This window comes from Pelecanus crispus, chromosome 7, assembly GCF_030463565.1.
Source record: "Pelecanus crispus isolate bPelCri1 chromosome 7, bPelCri1.pri, whole genome shotgun sequence".
In the NCBI taxonomy this organism is placed as follows: Eukaryota; Metazoa; Chordata; class Aves; order Pelecaniformes; family Pelecanidae; genus Pelecanus; species Pelecanus crispus.
This window is the reverse complement of record NC_134649.1, coordinates 26,418,031-26,436,335: the sequence shown is the minus strand read 5'-3', so window position 1 is coordinate 26,436,335 and position 18,305 is coordinate 26,418,031. Positions and strand designations below refer to the sequence as shown.

The following is an 18,305-nucleotide window of genomic DNA, read 5'->3' as shown; positions in this document are numbered from 1 at the left end:
TTAAAATAACAGAAACCCCAAACTAGGTGACTTCAGAACTGCAGCAAGGCTACTGATGTGCCGTCAGTTCTTAACAATTTAGGGAGCAGTTGTTTGGGATATTTCACATATCCACCTTTTATCTGACTGCCTCAAAGAGATGACAGTTATTGTAAGGAAAATTTAAAATCTTTATGCCAAGAAGACTTTGTTTTTTAAGCAAGAGTCACCCCAGCATTAAGGACAGTCGTGCTGCTAGCCAATACTTGCCTAGAAAGTTGAGAGCAGCAAAACTGGGAGACCAGGTCAATTAAACACAGCTTACAGCACAGGCGTGGCATTGCCAGGTATTTTAACACCCTCAGACTGCACAAGGATTGTTTTTACACTCTGAATTTGTAATCTGATATTACTGCAGTTACATCTTCTCCTCCACTAGTGCATTAATCTGACTGTCCAGTCCACAGACTTTGGACCCAGCCGCAGGTTTGCTCAGGCATCAAGCTGCAGTGGAAGAGTCTGCAGGCTTTGACACAGCTGGAGGGTTGGCAGTGGACTGAGCTCAGCCGCACTGAAGAGAGGCAGCAAATACAGCTGAGACTGGATACCACGTCACTGAAGCTGACCTAAAGGTTGCTTAAAAAAAGGTTGCTGTTTTCCTTAGAGGAAATGTAAACTTGTCAAAGAGACCAACAGGAAACTCAGGAACTGTCTTTGACAGTTGAGAAGAAAATATGACTAATAATTTCGTGTTATTGACTTACAATTACTATAAGCCCATGACACATCATACATGACCACTTTTTTTCTCTTACTCAAAGTACAAAAGGCCTCTGGCACACAGCACATGCACACCATGCTAACATACACTGCCTGCACCTGACTGCACACAGAGATGGAAAGGAAGTACATGTATAATTAAGAGATATCAGAGAAAAGCAAAGAGATTACTGGTTATTTGTAGCCAGCAGCTCCTCAAACAGAGAATAGAATACATAAAATCAGTGATTATAAATGCAGAAGCAGCACATGACACTAACAAAACAACACACTCATCGTTTTTCACCTGCAGGTAAAAATCACCCCCATTGCAACCCTTCATAAAATGACACGTCTATTCTTCCTTCCAAATGGGCAATTAGGTTTTTGACAATAGCTGCAGAATGACCCAGCCATTATACTAAGTGCTGGCATTTTAAGGCTGCTGAAATATATTCTGCTCTTGGAAGTAACAAGGCTCATAAAAAATCTGATCATATGCAACTGTAATGTGCCAGACTGTCTTCTGCAGCACCTGCAGGAAAAATGTCAAGGGTGACAGAGCCACCCTTCCCACAGCTCTTCCTAACTTAATAGCAGAGTGTGTTCCTGTCCTGAATTTTTTAGGGACAACTCCTAACCTAGGCACTAGCATGCCAGACCCTGGCAGCAGCCAGGACGTCAGACAAAGTGCTGTGGTGTTGACACTCTTGCTCCATATGCCTGTGGTGAGGCATCTGGTCCTGAAAGGTGTCACTAGGCACTGGCACAACGCACTGATAACACAAAGAGTAACTTTCAGGTTATAGTGGCTGTCAAAAACACCTCTGTAATTTTGATTCTGCTTAATTATTCTTACCATAAAAGACCCCATATTGTTTTCTGTATGAGGAATATCAAACAGGATTTTGTCTCTTGCAGTCCCCTGTACACGCTCCTCTACGACCTACTTTCATTGCCCTTCTGGATAAAACCAGGGCCATAGCCCTAGGGACCTGCCACATTAGGCTGGATCCTGCATTGCCACCTTGTGTTTATCACAGTAAATGAATAAATCCAGCTGCATTGAAAATTTGCAGGCTGCAATCAGCCCCTCCTCACTACGCTTCGACACACACAACTGCTCTCACCTATGCTTGGGCCCAGGGAGCATAAATGCTGCCAACTGCCTTAAGTCAGGCAGGCAGACCTTTCCAATTAATAACTCCACCAGTATTTAGGTAAGGACTCTTGATACAGTGGTGTCAGAGACAGTATTGTTAAGTCCTCATTTTAGCTGGGATAATCTTCTTCCTGGTAGCTGGTATAGTGTTGTGTTTCAGATTTAGGATGAGAATAATGTTGATAACACACTGATTTTTTAGCTGTTGCTAAGCAGTCAAGGACTTTCCAGCTTCTCATGCTGGCCTGCCAATGAGAAGGCTGGAGGTGCAGAAGAAATTGGGAGGGCACACAGCCAGGACAGCTGATCCGAACTGGCCAAAGGGATATTCCATACCATATGCTGTCATGCTCAGCATAGAAACTGGGGGGAGTTGGCCAGGGCAGGGGCCACTGCTCAGGGCCAGGATGGGCATCAGTCAGCTGGTGGTGAGCAATTGCATTTCGTTTGCATCACTTGTCTTTCCTGGGTTTTATTTCTCTTTTTGTTATTTTCCTTTTCATTACAATTTATGATTATATTATTTTATTTCAATTATTAAACTGTTCTTATCTCAAACCACTAGTGTTCTCGCTTTCACTCTTCTGATTCTTTCCCCCCATCCCATGGGGGGCGGGGGGAGCGGGGAGTAAGCAGCTATGTGGTGCTTTGTCACAGGCTGGGGCTAAACCATGACACTTTATTATGGTTTCATCTTTTGTTTGTTTCCCCCTTAAAAGCCTCCTTCAATTTACCAAGCAAACAGACAGATCATCACAAGCAGATATGTTTAAATACAAGAGACACAAAACCCAACACATCTCTCTGAGATGTTATACCACACATAATTTGTAAACATCTATTCCAGAAACCTCAGTGGTATCTCCTGTGCAAGGCAAACACAAGTTGCAACTTCCTGTAAAACTCCTGGATGATTTTCATAAACTTTATATAGGCAAGCTGACAACCAACACCTTGAAGGCACATGACCTGCCATTTGTGCATGTCCATGCAAGCTCCCTGCTGAAGCATCTCAGGACAGAGCTGAAAAAGTCTCTCTGAACACAATGTTAGCGTAACACTAATTTAGTTATTGGCTTTTCCCTTTCAAGATCCCAAGAAAGGGATGCTGAGGATTTAAGAAGGAACCTGGCTGCAGACAAATGGTCTGAGATTATCAGATTGCACTGGTTACCAAATGCACCCCCAATGAACAGCAACTGGTCTGCTACTCTGGGCTGGAAGTGGCTATAAAGAGGTGAAAGACAACGTGCCGCCCTCCCCAGCTGCATGCACCCACTGCCACATGCTGGTCCTGCTGGCAAGTTAGTAACCAGAAGTTAAGAGTCTTTGACAGCAAGTCATAGAATCATTTAGGTTGGAAAGGACCTTTAAGATCATCAAGTCCAGCTGTTAACCTAGCACTGCCAAGTCCACCACTAAACCATGTCTCTAAGTACCACATCTACACGTCTTTTAAATACCTCCAGGGATGGTGACTCAACCACTTCTCTGGGCAGCCTGTTCCAATGCTTGACAACCCTTTCTGTGAAGAAATTTCTCCTAATATCCAATCTAAATGTCTCCTGGCACAATTTGAGGCTGTTTCCTCTCGTCCTATCAGTTGTTACTTGGGAGAAGATACTGACACCCACCTCACTACAACCTCCTTTCAGGTGGTTGTAGAGTTCAGTAACTCATCTTTATCTGAAGTATCTTTCAAAAACAGAAGAGAAAAAGTAACAAAACAGCAAGCAAAACATCAAAATGCTCTTGATACTGGAGTGTGACATTAGTTTATACACACTGCCAATCTTCTGAGCTTCGTACAAAGGCTAAAACAATGGGGCCCTTAAGTAAACAGGAAAGCTTATGTTCACCACAGGTGCAGAGGCAGAATCTTAACAAGCGAAAGATGGAGACTGGGCATAAGCAGATTTCTTTTCACTGCCACACAAGCTGCAGCCAGTGTGCCAAGGCACGAAATCGGGCACAGCACTGACTACCCCCAAGGCACACCCATGACAATCCCTGCCTCCGGCGGGTAATGCAAATGCTCCGTTTCAGACACGTACCCAATTGCATTTGCTGCTGCAAACCCCAGAACCGACCCCCACCCGCCCCTGTAAAACCAGCCGCTGTACCCTGAACCCCAGGCCGCTGGGCCCAGCTCTGAGGCATGACACGGCGGCGCTAAGCAGAACCGGCGCTGAGGCCGGAGGCGGCATGGCTGGACAGCGCCCACTCCCCAGGACTGGGGGTTACGCCGCGCTACCACCCGCGAAGCGTCACCCGTGGCGCGGTTGCTCCCTCCCGGGGAGCTACGGGCGAGCCACGACTCGCGCAGTTAAACCCTCCCTCAGAGCTGCCGCGCTGACGGCGGCCCAAGTACTGGGGCACCCAAACACTCGCCCTTGCGAAACGCGCGGCAGCACCCGAGCAGCTGCGGCTACAGACCCCCGGAGTGAAGCGGCACCGCCGCACAAAGCAACCGCCTCCTGCCTAAGGCTGCCCCGCCGGCAGAGACCCGCTCTCTCCCGGCCCGCACTCACCGGCCATGGCGGCCCCGGCCCGGCCCCGCCCGCCAGCGGGCTGCGGGCCTTCCTGCTGGGGACGGGCGGCGGGGCCGGGCCTAGGCCGGGCCTAAGCCGGCGGGTGCGGCCTGCCGGGGCGGGGCGGGGCGGCCTGCCGGGGCACCGCCTCCCGGGCCCGGAGGAGGCGCTGCCGGAGGCGGTGTAGGGAAGCGCAGTGCCGGAGGCTGCCCCCGCTGCGCCTACACCGTTTCGGGGCGGGTTCCACATCGCGTTACAGCCTCGAGGGTTCATTCATAATGACTGCATTTATCTGGTCATCCAGGGCGCTGTGCAGTGTGAAAGTCTGAATTTGCACTTGCACAACTGTCAGGTTTGAAACAGTTAATTGCATAATTAGTAATGCCACAGTTTACTTTTCTACAAGTAAATTACCTGTTCAAAATACCATGTCTACACTTTCATCATATCCATATGCAATTTATATTTTTTCTTGTGCCACAATGCTGTACACGTTTGTTTAAATGCAGCTATGATACGTAAGGCAAATTTGACAGATAGTTATTAAACTCCAAAGAGCAGGGACAACTTCTCTCAATCAAATAAAAGCTTGCAGTGAAGATTCTAATTAATTCGGATATGTTAACTTCATGAAGGAAGAAGTACAAGGAAATCTGTGCATTTTAAAAACTCAAGTTAGCACAAAATTTTCTCAGCATTTAATTACCCAGCAAGGTTTGGAGGACAATACGCCTTCCTAGGTATAAATGCTGCAGAGGAGTGAGGCTGAACCTTAGCTTTGCAAATTGTCATAGAGGGATACATTATTTATTATTGCAGATTCTTTTTACTACAAAATCTGGTATTTTTATAATGTATTGGAAAAGGTGAATTTCTAGTATGGCAAAGTGACAAGGTGATTTGTAATTATGACTTGTGTTGAAACCATGAAGAAAATGTTTATGTTGAAAAAGGACAGAAATCTTGCAGAGGGATCAAAATCACAGTAGGCAAAGCTGCCTCCAGAATGGTACATAAAATACTTCAACCAGACAACTGCCCTCGCACAGACACCTCTTATTAAAACAGTTTGCTTCTCTTAAGTAGCAAGTCCCTGAGCACCAAGACACACCCTTACCAAGGAAAGAAAACCGTTGTGTGGATGACCACTAGTCCACAAGATCCTGAAAGGTCTGCCTTGTTTTGCTGCCATGCCATCTTAACCCAAACGCATGGAAAAGCTATACCAATATACCAGGACTGGTTAAACAGAGAGATAATAAAACATACGGCCCCTTGCTTTGAGTGGTGTGGTGTCTTGGGAACTTCTAGCACTGAAGCTGCAAGTCGGCATGTCCCATCTGACAGGCCGAGAATTCTGAAGCCTACAGCAACTACATGAGTTGCCAAACAGGAGATAGGAAAGGATTTAGTGAGGACTTGACTTTGCACTTGGATACACACTGCAGGCCCTCTTACAAGAGACAGCTCCAGCTAGCCTGTGAGTTAAAAAAAATTTAAAAAGAGAATTCGGTGGAAATTTGTGAGTGATGCCACTTTGCGGTCTCATGGAGGAAGTGTCATACCCAGCACAACTCCAGAGATGGTGGTTGGCGTGTACTGGGGCATTTCTAGTATGTCCTGGGGCAGAATTCTGGCTGGCAGGGTTAGCCACACAGTTCTGAAGCTTTCTTCTGGATAAATTCTTTCTCTGATACTCTCGCCTTTGTTTTCAGTGTCTGGCCTTCCCTGCCAGGGTGGAGTTTCTAGCCTGGCACAGCTCTCCAAAGAGAGTGGCATCCCACCCCAGCGCTACATTGCACACCACTGCGCTCTCTGTGCTGCGGCTCCGAGGAGCTCACCGCAGAGACCTTCCTGGTGAGCACAGCCAGAACTGCTGCAATTCACAGTTATATGCACTTCCATTAACAAATGAGATACCTAAATCCCCGCATTTACTCTTGAAGATGTTTGTCTATACCTCCATACTACAAATGAAAGCAGCTTCTGAAAGGACTTTTCAGAAAGTGTAAGAACATGGAAAAAAAATCCCATGGAAATATTTTTAGTATTATCAAATGCTGTGATATTTACGTCCGTGTCCTTGGGAAGATGAATAGAGTATAAGCATCCCAAGTTTATTCCATTTACCCTCAGGAATACAGATCTTCTGAACAGCATGAAAATAGTTTTTTAAATTACTGTTATTGCACATGGAGACCCTGATCATGCCTGTATCAGAGTGATTTTTGGCAATGTATTGTAGTAACAGAAACAGGCACCTTGTGGAAAGGAAATTGTCATTTTATAACTCCTTTTATTATATATTTTTAAGACCATTTCATACGTATATTAAAATATTACAGCAAGAGATGTTGCCTAGTACTGAGAAGCAGTGGTAGTATGGCATGCTGAAGGTTTGGTTTTATGACCATTTTACACCATTATGAATTCACGGCATTTCGTGCTCTGCTAAAAAGTTTCCCTGAAATCGCTACCAGAATCTAAACCACAAAACTGAAAACCTGGTCATCTTAATGTGACATAGACTGAAATCTCTAATATAAATCTTAAACATTTTTTAGCAGTGTCCTGGATTTGGCTGGGATAGAGTTAATATTCTTCCTAGTAGCTGGCATAGTGCTGTGTTTTGGATTTAGCGTGAGAATAATGTTGATAACACACTGATGTTTTAGTTGTTGCTAAGAAGTGCTTACACTAGTCAAGGACTTTTCAGCTTCTCATGCCCTGCCAGCGAGAAACTGGAAAGGGGCACAGCCAGAATACTTGACCAAACTGGCCAAAGGGATATTCCATACCATATGACGCCATGCTCAGTATATAAGCTGCAGGGAGTGGGCCGGAGGGCAGCAATGGCTGCTCGGGGACTGGCTGGGCATTGGTTGGCAGATAGTGAACAATTGCATTGTGCATCACTTGATTTGTATATTGTTGTTGTTATTATTATTATTATTATTACTACTACTACTACTACTACTACTATTTTACTTTATTTCAATTTTTAAACTGTTCTTATCTCACCCCACAAGTTTCCTCACTTCTACTCTTCTGATTCTCTCCCCCATCCCACCGGGGCAGGGGAAGTGAGTGAGCAGCTGTGTGGCGCTCAGCTGCTGGCTCGGGTTAAACTACGACAAGCAGACAGTGTTTCCAAGCTCTGTGGTGTACAGTGTCACATTGCCTTGAGATATTTCTGTCCTATAGACTCACATAATGATACAAGAATCAAGGGTTAAATATATCTCCTCCTCATGCCCATGGCATGCAAGACTTCTGCAGCCGTATGGCTGTTAGGTTTGCCTTGGAAAGACAGGTCCTCGGGAAGCCACAGAGGTAGTGGAGAGTGACACCCATCCACTTCTCCGTGGGGGGGCACATACTTGGCAGGAGCTGGACCACCAAATCCCCTCCCACAGTCTTTGTGACATTCAAAGAGCACAGTCAGACAGTGAGGACACATGCTCGGTACTGGTAACAGTGATGAGCCATATGCAAACACTGCTATGAAACCCTTAACACTCTTTGAGGCAAGTAATGCTGATTTTCAAAGCACTCACGGACAGAGTGGCACTGTGCAAAGCCCTCCCTTCCTGCTGATGGCAGGCGTGCCGCATCAATAGAGCCCAACTCATTCCCGAAACTCTGTGATCCATTTCAGATTTCTGTCTCTTAGTTTAGTGGCTAAGCTAAGTGACCTGCCCAACAATGTTTTATTTGCCAGCATCTAAAGGACAGCAGATGGATTTCCTGGTTAGCTAATCTCAAAAGCCACTACTGTTTCCCCCCTGCTAAACCAACTGATTTGTCTATTTGAGTGAATTATTTGATTTACTAAATAGTACCCTTATCCTGGCAGCATTGGCATCTAGTGTTTTCTTGTTTTATCTGTTAATTATTAAATCACAATATGGTTTCTTATTTTCCCACAGCTGAAGAGGACTGGATCTCTTTAGGAACAAATTAAATCCAGATAGTGCAGGCAGTTCCTTTAACAAAGTCTTTCTTTGTGTTTAAGAAAATACAATGAAATATTTCTTAAAAGCTCAGATTACACACCAAGCTCCCTTCAGCAAGTTTTGGCTAATTTATAAAAACAGACTCTAAGAAGGAAAAAAAAAATGGGACAGCAGCGACCAGCTGGCCACTCCCGTCGGAGCCGCAGCCCCTCCTGGCTCTGCACTTTTGTGCCTGCAGATTCGGACTTTTCAGACAGGTCATTTTGTCCAAGTTCCTCATTACAAATATGGACTTACATGTCTTGTAGAGCATCATCCATAGGTTTCACAGGTTTGTGCTGTGCCTGGTACGTGTACAGTGGGGCAGCCGTAGTGCTGTCCTTGGATGAGCAGAGGTCACTAGCAAGTTACAGAAGCGAAAGTAAACTGGGAGGGAGCGGGTCCGGCTGTGCACAGCCGGCAGAGGCCTCCCGGGTGTGTGCGGGTCACGGCTGCCAGGAGCACAGATCCCGGCAGTGCAAACGTGGGGCTAGTCCTTTGCTCCCGGGAGCCAGCAGCGGTTTGCTGTTGATTTTAAGGGATGTCTAATCAGCTCTGAAAACCAAGATGTTTGTTTACTCAGAGTTATGGGATTTTTTTTTTTTTTTTTGTGCTAATAATTTCTAAGAGTCCTTTGCACATAGAATGGGTAATTTTCCAGTCTTATTTATATAGTCATTGTATTATTAGTGGTATGATCACCTATTTTTTCTGCATTGGTTAAAAGGAGATGAAGAAAAACAATTCTCTGACTCCAAACACAAAAGCAGAAGCTGTGCTGCAAGTTCTCAGCTCTTCATTCTCGACCAGCTAAGCCGAACGGTTAGATGTGAACAGAACTGACTTGGGTAAAAACATAGCCTGGAGTATCCATAGGTCTGGAAATCCCTGGTCAGTTTTAACTTCCTGTATTCATTATATGAGTGAATTACATGCACCCCGATTCTGCTGTATGACACCCTATCCTTGGAAATTTTGATGGTGTTAGTAAAACAAGGTGATGATGCAGATAATGGAAAAACTTAATACCTCTTGTTCCTGGCACAATGGAGAAGTCAGCAAATAGAATAAGCTCCTTGTATACTGATCATATCTCAATAAATATTACAGAACTTACTGTATTGGCTCTTTCATTTTACGTGAGATAACGAACAGCCAGCTTCACGTGCATGTTCAAAACTGCATGTAGCTCAATATCTGATCTCTTGTAAAGTACAAATCAAATTATACACATGAGAAAAAATACTCAACTAATTATATTTTTTTCCAGAAAACCCCAAAACATTGAAATTACTTGAAGATAGAAAGCAAATAAAGCCGTTTGAGCATCCTCCCCTTAAAATAGTTGTATAAATAAACAACTGGCAGATTTGGCAAACTGAGATTCAGCAGAGCTCCAGGGAGAGAACAAAGCCACTTCATCTACAGTGTCCTCACATGGAAGTCATCACACTGCCAGCTCAGTGCCTCACCTGACCACCACAGGCCAGGAAGGATGGAAACGATGGTGTGCAGCCAGCATGCAACCCACAGGCTTTATGAATTAAAGGCCAGCATCTGGGCATGCATTAGAAGCCACTGCAGACTCCAGCTCATAGATGCAACATAACTCCTGTGGGAAACACTACTCTGAGCATTTCCATATAACCTTGACCTTGAAACACATGAGCAGTCTGAACACACACATGCTTAAGTATAGCATCAGGAATCCAGGGAACAAGGCTGCTACTGCTCTGCTTTGCACCAGATGAACTCTCACTGCCGTGCCACAGGAGTTTCGTGTTTCCGTCATTGCATTAGCATCAGCTACCAGCAATGGAGACTGCCTTTTGAAACATCTCGGCATGCAGGGTGCTAGGGACTATACAGCGTTCCCACCAGCTGGTATGTTCTGGGTACAGTGACAATAGAAATGGCTATTGATTGTAGAATAATTATACAAGAGCCTTTCAACGCTGGCTCTGTCAATCAGCTCTCTCTTTGTAACAGTCCTTAAAAAATAAGTAGGAAAGATCACCTCCTCATGTTACTGAAGGAAGAAACAAATGAGGTTCCCTGTATCACTTTTAGGGGGATGGGATTTGATCAGAGTTTACATAGTCATGTGTTATAAGGTGTAACTCAAAATACCACCCTAAATCTGAAAGGTACTGCTCCACCCCACAGAAGAGTTTATTAAAATGTCATAGAGGAACCTCGCTTTACCCCTGTTGGAGGTTGTTATCTGGTTCTTGCCTGTGGTCTGACTTCTTGTCTTGGGTTTGCGTGGCAAGGTTTCGGTAGCAGGGGGGGCTACAGGGGTGGCTTCTGTGAGAAGCTGCTGGAACCTTCCCCTATGTCTGATAGAGTCAGTGCCAGCTGGCTCCAAGACGGACCCACTGCTGGCCAAGGCTGAGCCAATCAGTGACAGTGGTAGTGCCTCTGTGATAACGTATTTAAGAAGGGGAAGAAAAACTACCAGGACACAAACTGCAGCTGGAGTGAGGAGTGAGAATATGTGAGAGGAACAACTCTGCAGACACCAAGGTCAGTGAAGAAGGAGGGAGAGGAGGTGCTCCAGGCACCGGAGCAGAGATTCCCCTGCAGCCCATGGTGAAGACCATGGTGAGGCATGCAGCCCATGGAGGTTAACAGCAGAGCAGGTGGATGTGCCCAAAGGAGGCTGTAACCCCACGGGAAGCCCGTGCTGGCACAGGCTCCTGGCAGGACCTGTGGACCCGTGGAGAGAAAGGAACCCACACTGGGGCAGGTTTGCTGGCAGGACTTGTGACCCCGTAGGGGACCCACGCTGGAGCAGTCTGTTCCTGAAGGACTGCACCCCATGGAAGGGACCCACACTGGAGCAGTTCATGAAGAGCTGGAGCCCGTGGGAAGGACCCACGTTGGAGAAGTTCGTGGAGGACTGTCTCCCATGGGTGGGACCCCACACTGGAGCAGCAGAAAAATGTGAGGAGTCTTCCCCTGAGGAGGAAGGTGCAGCAGAGCTGGAACCAGAACTGGCTTCAGCATGCAACAATCCAACACCACACACCATCTCTCCTGCTTTGAAAGACTGTGATGACAGATGGAACCCAAAGTCATGGACTATTAGGAAAAAATTCTTCACAGAAACGGTAGTGAAGCATTGGACCAGGCTGCCCAGAGAGGTGGTGGAGTCCCCATCCCTGGAAGTGTTCAAAAAACGTGTAGACATGGCACTTTGGAACATGGTTTAGTGGGCATGGTGGTGGTGAGTTGGTGGTTGGACTGAGCGTAAATTCCGCATATAACTTGTAAACTGTATCAAATGTCATCAGGTAGCATTTATGTGGCTCTTCCTTGAAACTTCCACAGAAGACTTAAGAAATCCCTAAACAAAATAAAATATGTAACACAGTTTAATGGCTTCTTGCTGAGCTATCAGTGTTATGAAAAGATGCAACTGTAAGCCATCCTGAAAGCTACCAGCTGGCATATTGCCAAATTCTTTTCTTGGTCCTTTCAAGCAGAAGATTCAATTACATCTACTATTTAATTAAAGTTATTAAAAAGTTGTGCTGCATAACATTCTTAAAAAAAAAATATTTGCAAAAGCCATTTATATCTGACAATAAATTATAGCAGATTAATTTAGTTGCTGTGCTTCCAAGACATCACTGATGACTGGGATGTTTTGGAAGCAGAATTGTTAGAGATCTCTGCTTCCTCTCCACCCCAAACCATCAGTCATTTGTATCCTGTTCTTACAGCTGGTGTCTGGTATAACCAGAGGGCTCCTGGTTTCCTGTGCTGTGCCGTGCCTTTTCAGTCCGGTGGTATCGGCCACCTCCTGCAGGTTGTCAACATTCCATCAGTTTCACAGTGCTGCGTCTTTTCTGGGTCCTGAACTTCTCATGGAAACTGAACAATACTAGCCCATAACCAAAAGTTAGACTGACAGCAGCAGAGCATCCTGAGGAAGACAACGTATTTAGAGACTTCCAGGATAATACCCAAGGAGCAGGTGTCCAGAAGTCCTGCACGTCCATAAATCCATGTGGAAAGCTCCATGAAAGCAGCGCTAACTCTACCATAGATACTCTGGTGTCCATCCCAAGCTTCATTGCTCCATCCAGATCAAAATGTAGTCTTTCCCTTTCTTTTAACCATAGAAGATGTGTCAAGGGCATACAACAGTTAGTGAATCATGAGTCAGGCCTCTCCCAGGTCATGTCATTACTATCAAAGAAACTTAAGAGACTTGTGTGTTTTTTCTGTTATTTGACACTTCAGGACTGAAACTTCTGCCTTCAAATACAAGTGTGAGACCCTTATTTATTTTTAAATAGAAGCTGTGATTTTCACATATTCATCCAACTCTACCATTTGTGGCTTAAGAAAATAAGAAATATCACGAGACTTGTGACAAAAATCACAGGATCTGGCAACACTATACTCTGTGATATCCCACAAATAAAAGTAGGTGTTCCCCACAGGAGATATTTCTGTAAGGACTTAACTGCTGCAGGTATGGTGTTCACTGGGTTCCCATGTAGAGCACTCAGCACTTCCCAGGCCCAGGCACTCGATGTTTCCAGCATGGCAAATGAATTCTTTCATTTGTTTCAAAGAATGAATTTTCATTTAAAAGGAATTAAGGATCAGATACCCTCCTATAACAAATAGTATGTCAGCTGGCTTATAAACCATTCCCTGTTTAGTATTTAGCATAATATCTTAAAAACTGTTTTTCGGTTTTCTGCAAGCAGTCAAAGCTTGACAACTGACCAGTGCAACAGGCTCAGCAGAGTTGCTTGCTCTAGGAAAACAGTTTTAAAATACAGGGTGAGGGAATGCAAATAACCGGTTTCTCTGATAAATGCTGTTGACAATTTTTTAACCTGTAAAGAATTATCCTGTCATACTGTAACATACATCAATTAAATTATAAGCATCCATGCAGGGAAGGGGCTGTCTTGTGCTTGTTTATGTAGTTTGTAGCATTTTAACTTGTTCTTTAAGTGCAAGCCATCAGTTCCATAAAATACACAAGGAAATGCAAGTCTTCTGTAGCAGAAATAGGAGCCTGAATCCATTTGAAATCACTGGTTGGCAGACATTTAAGGGTTAACTTAATAAATATGAGTTTTTAGATGACTATTTTAGATTCCTATCTGCTTTCATCTCTTCCTGCACAGCACTTATTTTCCTTCTGACAATAAATAATGTTTACATGAGCAATAAAGCTAACTCCAGGGGGTGCAGCCATCATAAACAAAGAACAGTCCCAGAGGGAACAGAGCCACAAATCTTATAAAAAACAGTATGGGTGTTGTTTCCTTATCTTGTTGTAACTTTGCGCCTCTTGTGTTGGACACCTAAATAAATAATAGTAATCCAATGCTCTGGCACAGAGACAGTAAATTTACCTAGCTTTGCTGTTGCTTCTCATGGCTATCAATGTCCTTGTCATCTCAAGGTTTTACTTTCCCCATCAGACATTACTCAGATTGGTCTCATCTGTAGAACAGCGTAACTCGGCTCCCTTCTCACTCAGTGTGTTGACCCACACATCCCAACAAGTGAATTTATTTCATTCAGTGACTTGCAATCATATTACAGCATTTTAAAGTCACATGATAAAATTAAAATGCCAGGTAGCTAAATCATTAAATCCATCAACGTTATCACGGAGATGTAGAAGAGGAAGGAAATTCACGAGCTGCAAAGAGCCAGGATCAAGCATAACTGGGCCACCCTTCACACGTGTACTGCATCTGCTTTTAAAAAATCAGGCACAACATTACTAGTAGAACAGGACAGTTCCCTCCCGTGCCTACAGCTCTGTTTAATCCTAGGTTGAGATGTGCCTTCTTTGCAAATTGATTGTTTAATAATTTGTCCTACACTCTTTATGGGGATCAGAGAAGCACCTTCATTCTGGTACTGGAGGTTCTCTACTCTCCCCTTATTAAAGTTAGATTTGCCCTTTCCCATCTTCTAAGACCTTCCTTGTCCCTTCACAGTTTCCTGAAGCTGTATCAATGATGGTTCAAGTATTGCTTACCTAATTCCCTAGTGCTTTAGGATGAATTTCATCAAGGAATCAAATTTATCTTAATATTTATGATCTTTTTCTTGCTTTATTCTAGGCTGCAGTCCTAGTCCCATATTAAAATTCATTGCATTAACCAGTGAACTCTTCAGTGATGCCTGATACAAAGTAGACGTTAAGTGGTTGTCATCTCTGGGTCCATTTTTGCTTTTCCCAAGAAATACCTTACTTGCAGTTTTACTCTGTGTTTCTTCCACTGCATTTTTCTCTTCTTTCATTTCCCTTGCCTACTGTAACTCACGTTCCCTCTTACCTTTCTGAACAGCTCCACTCACCTCTTTTTGTGCTGCTCCTCAGTCATTTGCCACATTTCCATGTTTTGAGTTTTTCCGTTCTGATTTTCATGTCCTCAGAGTTCCTGAGGGAGCTGTATCAGATTTTTGCTGTCCTCTGCGTTGGTTTGTCTGGCATGCCTTTAAACAGTCTCTGCTAGTGACTGCCAGCTCTCCTACACTCCATCTATCAGATTTTTTCTGCATAGATCCTTTGTACTTGTTATTTCAGTATGTCGAAATTTGCCTTTTTGAAGTCCATTTTCCTTATTCTGCTGCTCTTCCTCTTTTTCTTAAAAATGTGATGTCACTTATTTTCACATTCACCCACATGTCACTTTTGACTTTTAAGAAGTTTTTCCTTGCTCTAGTCAGAAGCAACTGCCACCCCATTTCCCACCACCTTTGGAATAAAGCAGTCACCAAGACATATGTTCAAACTCCTGGCAGCTGTACACTGTTCCATCAGAGAATTAGACAAATAAAGCCACCCAATATTAAAGATGGTTCTGTTATTTCCCCAGGTAAACTTCTGCCAGCTCCTCCTCCTAACTGCAGAATCAGGGCTGAATGCCCAGCAGCTCATGCTCCATGCTCCTTTGCCCTTCATTCTCCAACTACAGACATTAATTAATGAGTATTTCACCTCATGCTGAACTGCAGAGAATATATAGACCTTTCTTCTCACCTGTCCTACCTGGAACAAGTTATTATTTACCGTGCCAAGATCCTAGTCGTATCATTTGTCCCACAAGCACTTGTAATTCTTATTAAGTTGTGCCTTTTATGATGTGGAAAGTCTTTAACTTCTTTTTGCATTTAATTCTAATGTACCAGCTATTTGTATAGGAGTATCTCAGATGTTTGGGTGGTTTTCCCAGCCTTTGTTCCTCTCTATGCTCCTTTCACACATTTTGTTTTCATTTTCATCCACCTGCAGACTTTCACCACTGATGCTATTCAAGCCTTTGTTCTCAAACAGGACCCAGGAGTGCTTTCCTCTGGCAGATGGAGCACAGCCATTCCCAGCTGTCCTGCCAGAAAGCCTCATGCCAGCAGTGAGAACAAGCTGCTGCTGCTGTGACGGCTGGAGCGCAGAGCTTTGTGCAGAGATTTCACATCCTTGCATCTGATTTTCCACTTGAGGGCACCCTGCTAGGGCCTCCAGCTGGCCCCTCTTAGGGACTGCCTTGCCCCGAGACTTTATAACGCAGCTTCTCAAAAACTTTCTGAGCCTTTTGCGTCCTTCCAAACATCACCAGTGACCCTGTGAGCTGCCTGGCACGGCTGCAGCAAGCTGGTGGTGCCTGCAGCCGATGGGACAGGCAACAGAGCCAGTGCCAGCCCCGCATGCAGCCAGAAGCTAATGCTGCACATGGGATGCAAGAGTACATCTGGGTACAGAAGCTGTCTGGGTCTGGTAGGGTACCAAAAAACTGCAGACAAAATGGTTCACAACACAAATATGTCCTGATAAACATTGGCTAGTATTAATTTAATGAATTGAGAACTTAACTGGGACTTGTGCTGAGAAGTATATCCATTATCCTTTTTGTGGCACATATTAAGAAGTACATTGCAGGGGTGCAGACTGTTGTAATACATAGAAGAACTGAGCTTATTAGGAAAAAAACCCAAAGCTCCTTTGCTACTACTTCCGTATAGCTGAAGTTCTAGTATGTGTTTTTAAACTCTGCCAAGTATGGCCAGGATGGAACAGGGCATTTCTAGGCCTGCCAGCAAGCTACAATAATTTGAAACTTCACAACTGAAGGTCTTAAGAGGATACCTGATTCATAACAAGCAGGACATACAATAAAACAATTACTGGGGCTTCAGAGGAAGCTAAAGGAGCCACATGAGCTAGCCAGATCGTATTTCCGTCATGACAGGAATGTGACAATACCCATTAGACAGCTGATGACAGGGGAATAAATAAGGCTTCAACTTGAACAAAAGTAACTATACTGTAACTGTAAGATATACATGTGTGTGCATATAAACAGCATAATAAGAGCCATATCAGTTACTTAACTATTCAAAATGGACAAAACAAGAAAAAAATACCTTGTTTCCTGACACAGTGGACAGATTAATAATAGGAAAAGAAGGCAGGTTTCCAAAAACTACATTGTCCCTTCATTTAGAGTGCTCTCACAGGGATGCTGCAATGACTATCTGAGCCACACTGCTCCAGGAAGGTTTCCCCACCTGCAAGCCCGCACACCAGCTGCTCTCTTGCACTCTGACATGTACACCAGCTATAGGTGGTCGATAGCATGCTCCCTCATGGGGCAAAATTTGCCATAGTAAGGCAGCACATCCCTCCATACACTCTCCCCTCTCTGACAGGCTGGTGGATCTGGAGATGTGTCTCTACTGCACCCAGTTTCACATGGTGTCTAAATGCAGAGCAGATGAATTAAACAAAAAGGCCTTCGTGATATAAAACAATGGGGCCTTTTAATTAAAAATGAAATTTTATTGTAGTTCTATCATACTACTGTGTAAAACTATGGGGGATTTTTCATTCAGAAATGCTTACAAAAACACTGGTTAAAAGAAGGTTGCAATCTTACTAATGTGTAATTATCATCAGTGATTTTGTATGAGGCAAATATACAAATTGGCTACCATTTCTCTCTAGAGGTACAGAAGAATGATATTATGCTTTTGCCATAGTCACAACACATAGCACACCATAGAGAATGGCTACGGACTGCCCAGCCTCAACACTCATTTTTTTATTTTTATTTTTATTTATATCAGGCCTTGAAGCATTTCTGTTAAATAACCATCTTGGAATATAGAAAACTTTCAAATTCATATGAATAATTAACTTTCTATGTTGTCTTTAAGGCACATATTTCTATCCAAATTTCATTTTGGTCCAGAGGAGCAAATATTTCAGACATCAGCTATCCAGGTATCTGACAGCTCGGTTTGTTACAACTATAATTATCCTTATGTCCATAGACTTCAACAACATGTATTGAATCCACTATCTGTACCGCAGTGTTGTGTCCTGGTACAGCTTGTTTCACAGGTGCACTACTGCTCTTGGTTAACTTAGGAAGATGGTCATTGTCTTTGTAACACCCAGGAGCTATGATGTCCTGAGTCCACTCCTCCTGGAACCTGTAAGCATGAAGGAAAAAGTTATTTCTGTTTCATTTGCTCTGGTGAGGATACAGAACTTTCCAATCCATTTTATTTGCACATCAGGCATTTTGCAAACAACCTGTGCTGTAACATATGGACTTGCTTCTCCTAGCATTAAAACCAGTTAGCAGCAGTGGGGCAAATAATTGTGTCTCTCTAAAAGCTGATGCAGACCTTGAAAAGACTTGTAAGGTTGGTTTTATTTGGAGTTGGAGCAGATGTTATTTCTTTGTGTTCCATCAAATGAGTCCCCAGCTTCAATTTAATGCTACACTATCTAGAAAATAGTACTAAGAACATTTGAATGCTGAGACTGGTACAGAAGGCAAATCCCTGCTTGGCTATCGGAGCACTGTTGGGAGCACAAGAGCC

At 44.0% G+C, this 18,305-nt stretch overlaps 2 protein-coding genes across 4 annotated transcripts in view; both read right to left on the bottom strand.

Annotated features, from left to right (window-relative positions):
• CARD19 (caspase recruitment domain family member 19) overlaps positions 1 to 8,710 on the bottom strand; it is a 32,687-nt gene extending 23,977 nt beyond the window's left edge. Inside the window, exon 1 of one of the 3 annotated variants that reach the window (XM_075713522.1) lies at positions 8,685 to 8,710. In XM_075713522.1, the coding sequence (XP_075569637.1) occupies positions 8,685 to 8,703 (19 nt within the window). In that variant the 5' untranslated portion in view covers positions 8,704 to 8,710. Of the gene's footprint in view, positions 1 to 4,431; positions 4,465 to 8,684 lie in introns of those variants that run through there. The other 2 variants (XM_075713524.1, XM_075713523.1) reach the window with 2 other exon arrangements.
• An 8,445-nt stretch (positions 8,711 to 17,155) lies between these two features.
• SUSD3 (sushi domain containing 3) overlaps positions 17,156 to 18,305 on the bottom strand; it is a 40,937-nt gene continuing 39,787 nt past the window's right edge. Inside the window, exon 5 of the mRNA XM_075713521.1 lies at positions 17,156 to 17,909. Within this exon, the coding sequence (XP_075569636.1) occupies positions 17,690 to 17,909 (220 nt within the window). The 3' untranslated portion in view covers positions 17,156 to 17,689. The remainder of the gene's footprint in view (positions 17,910 to 18,305) is intronic.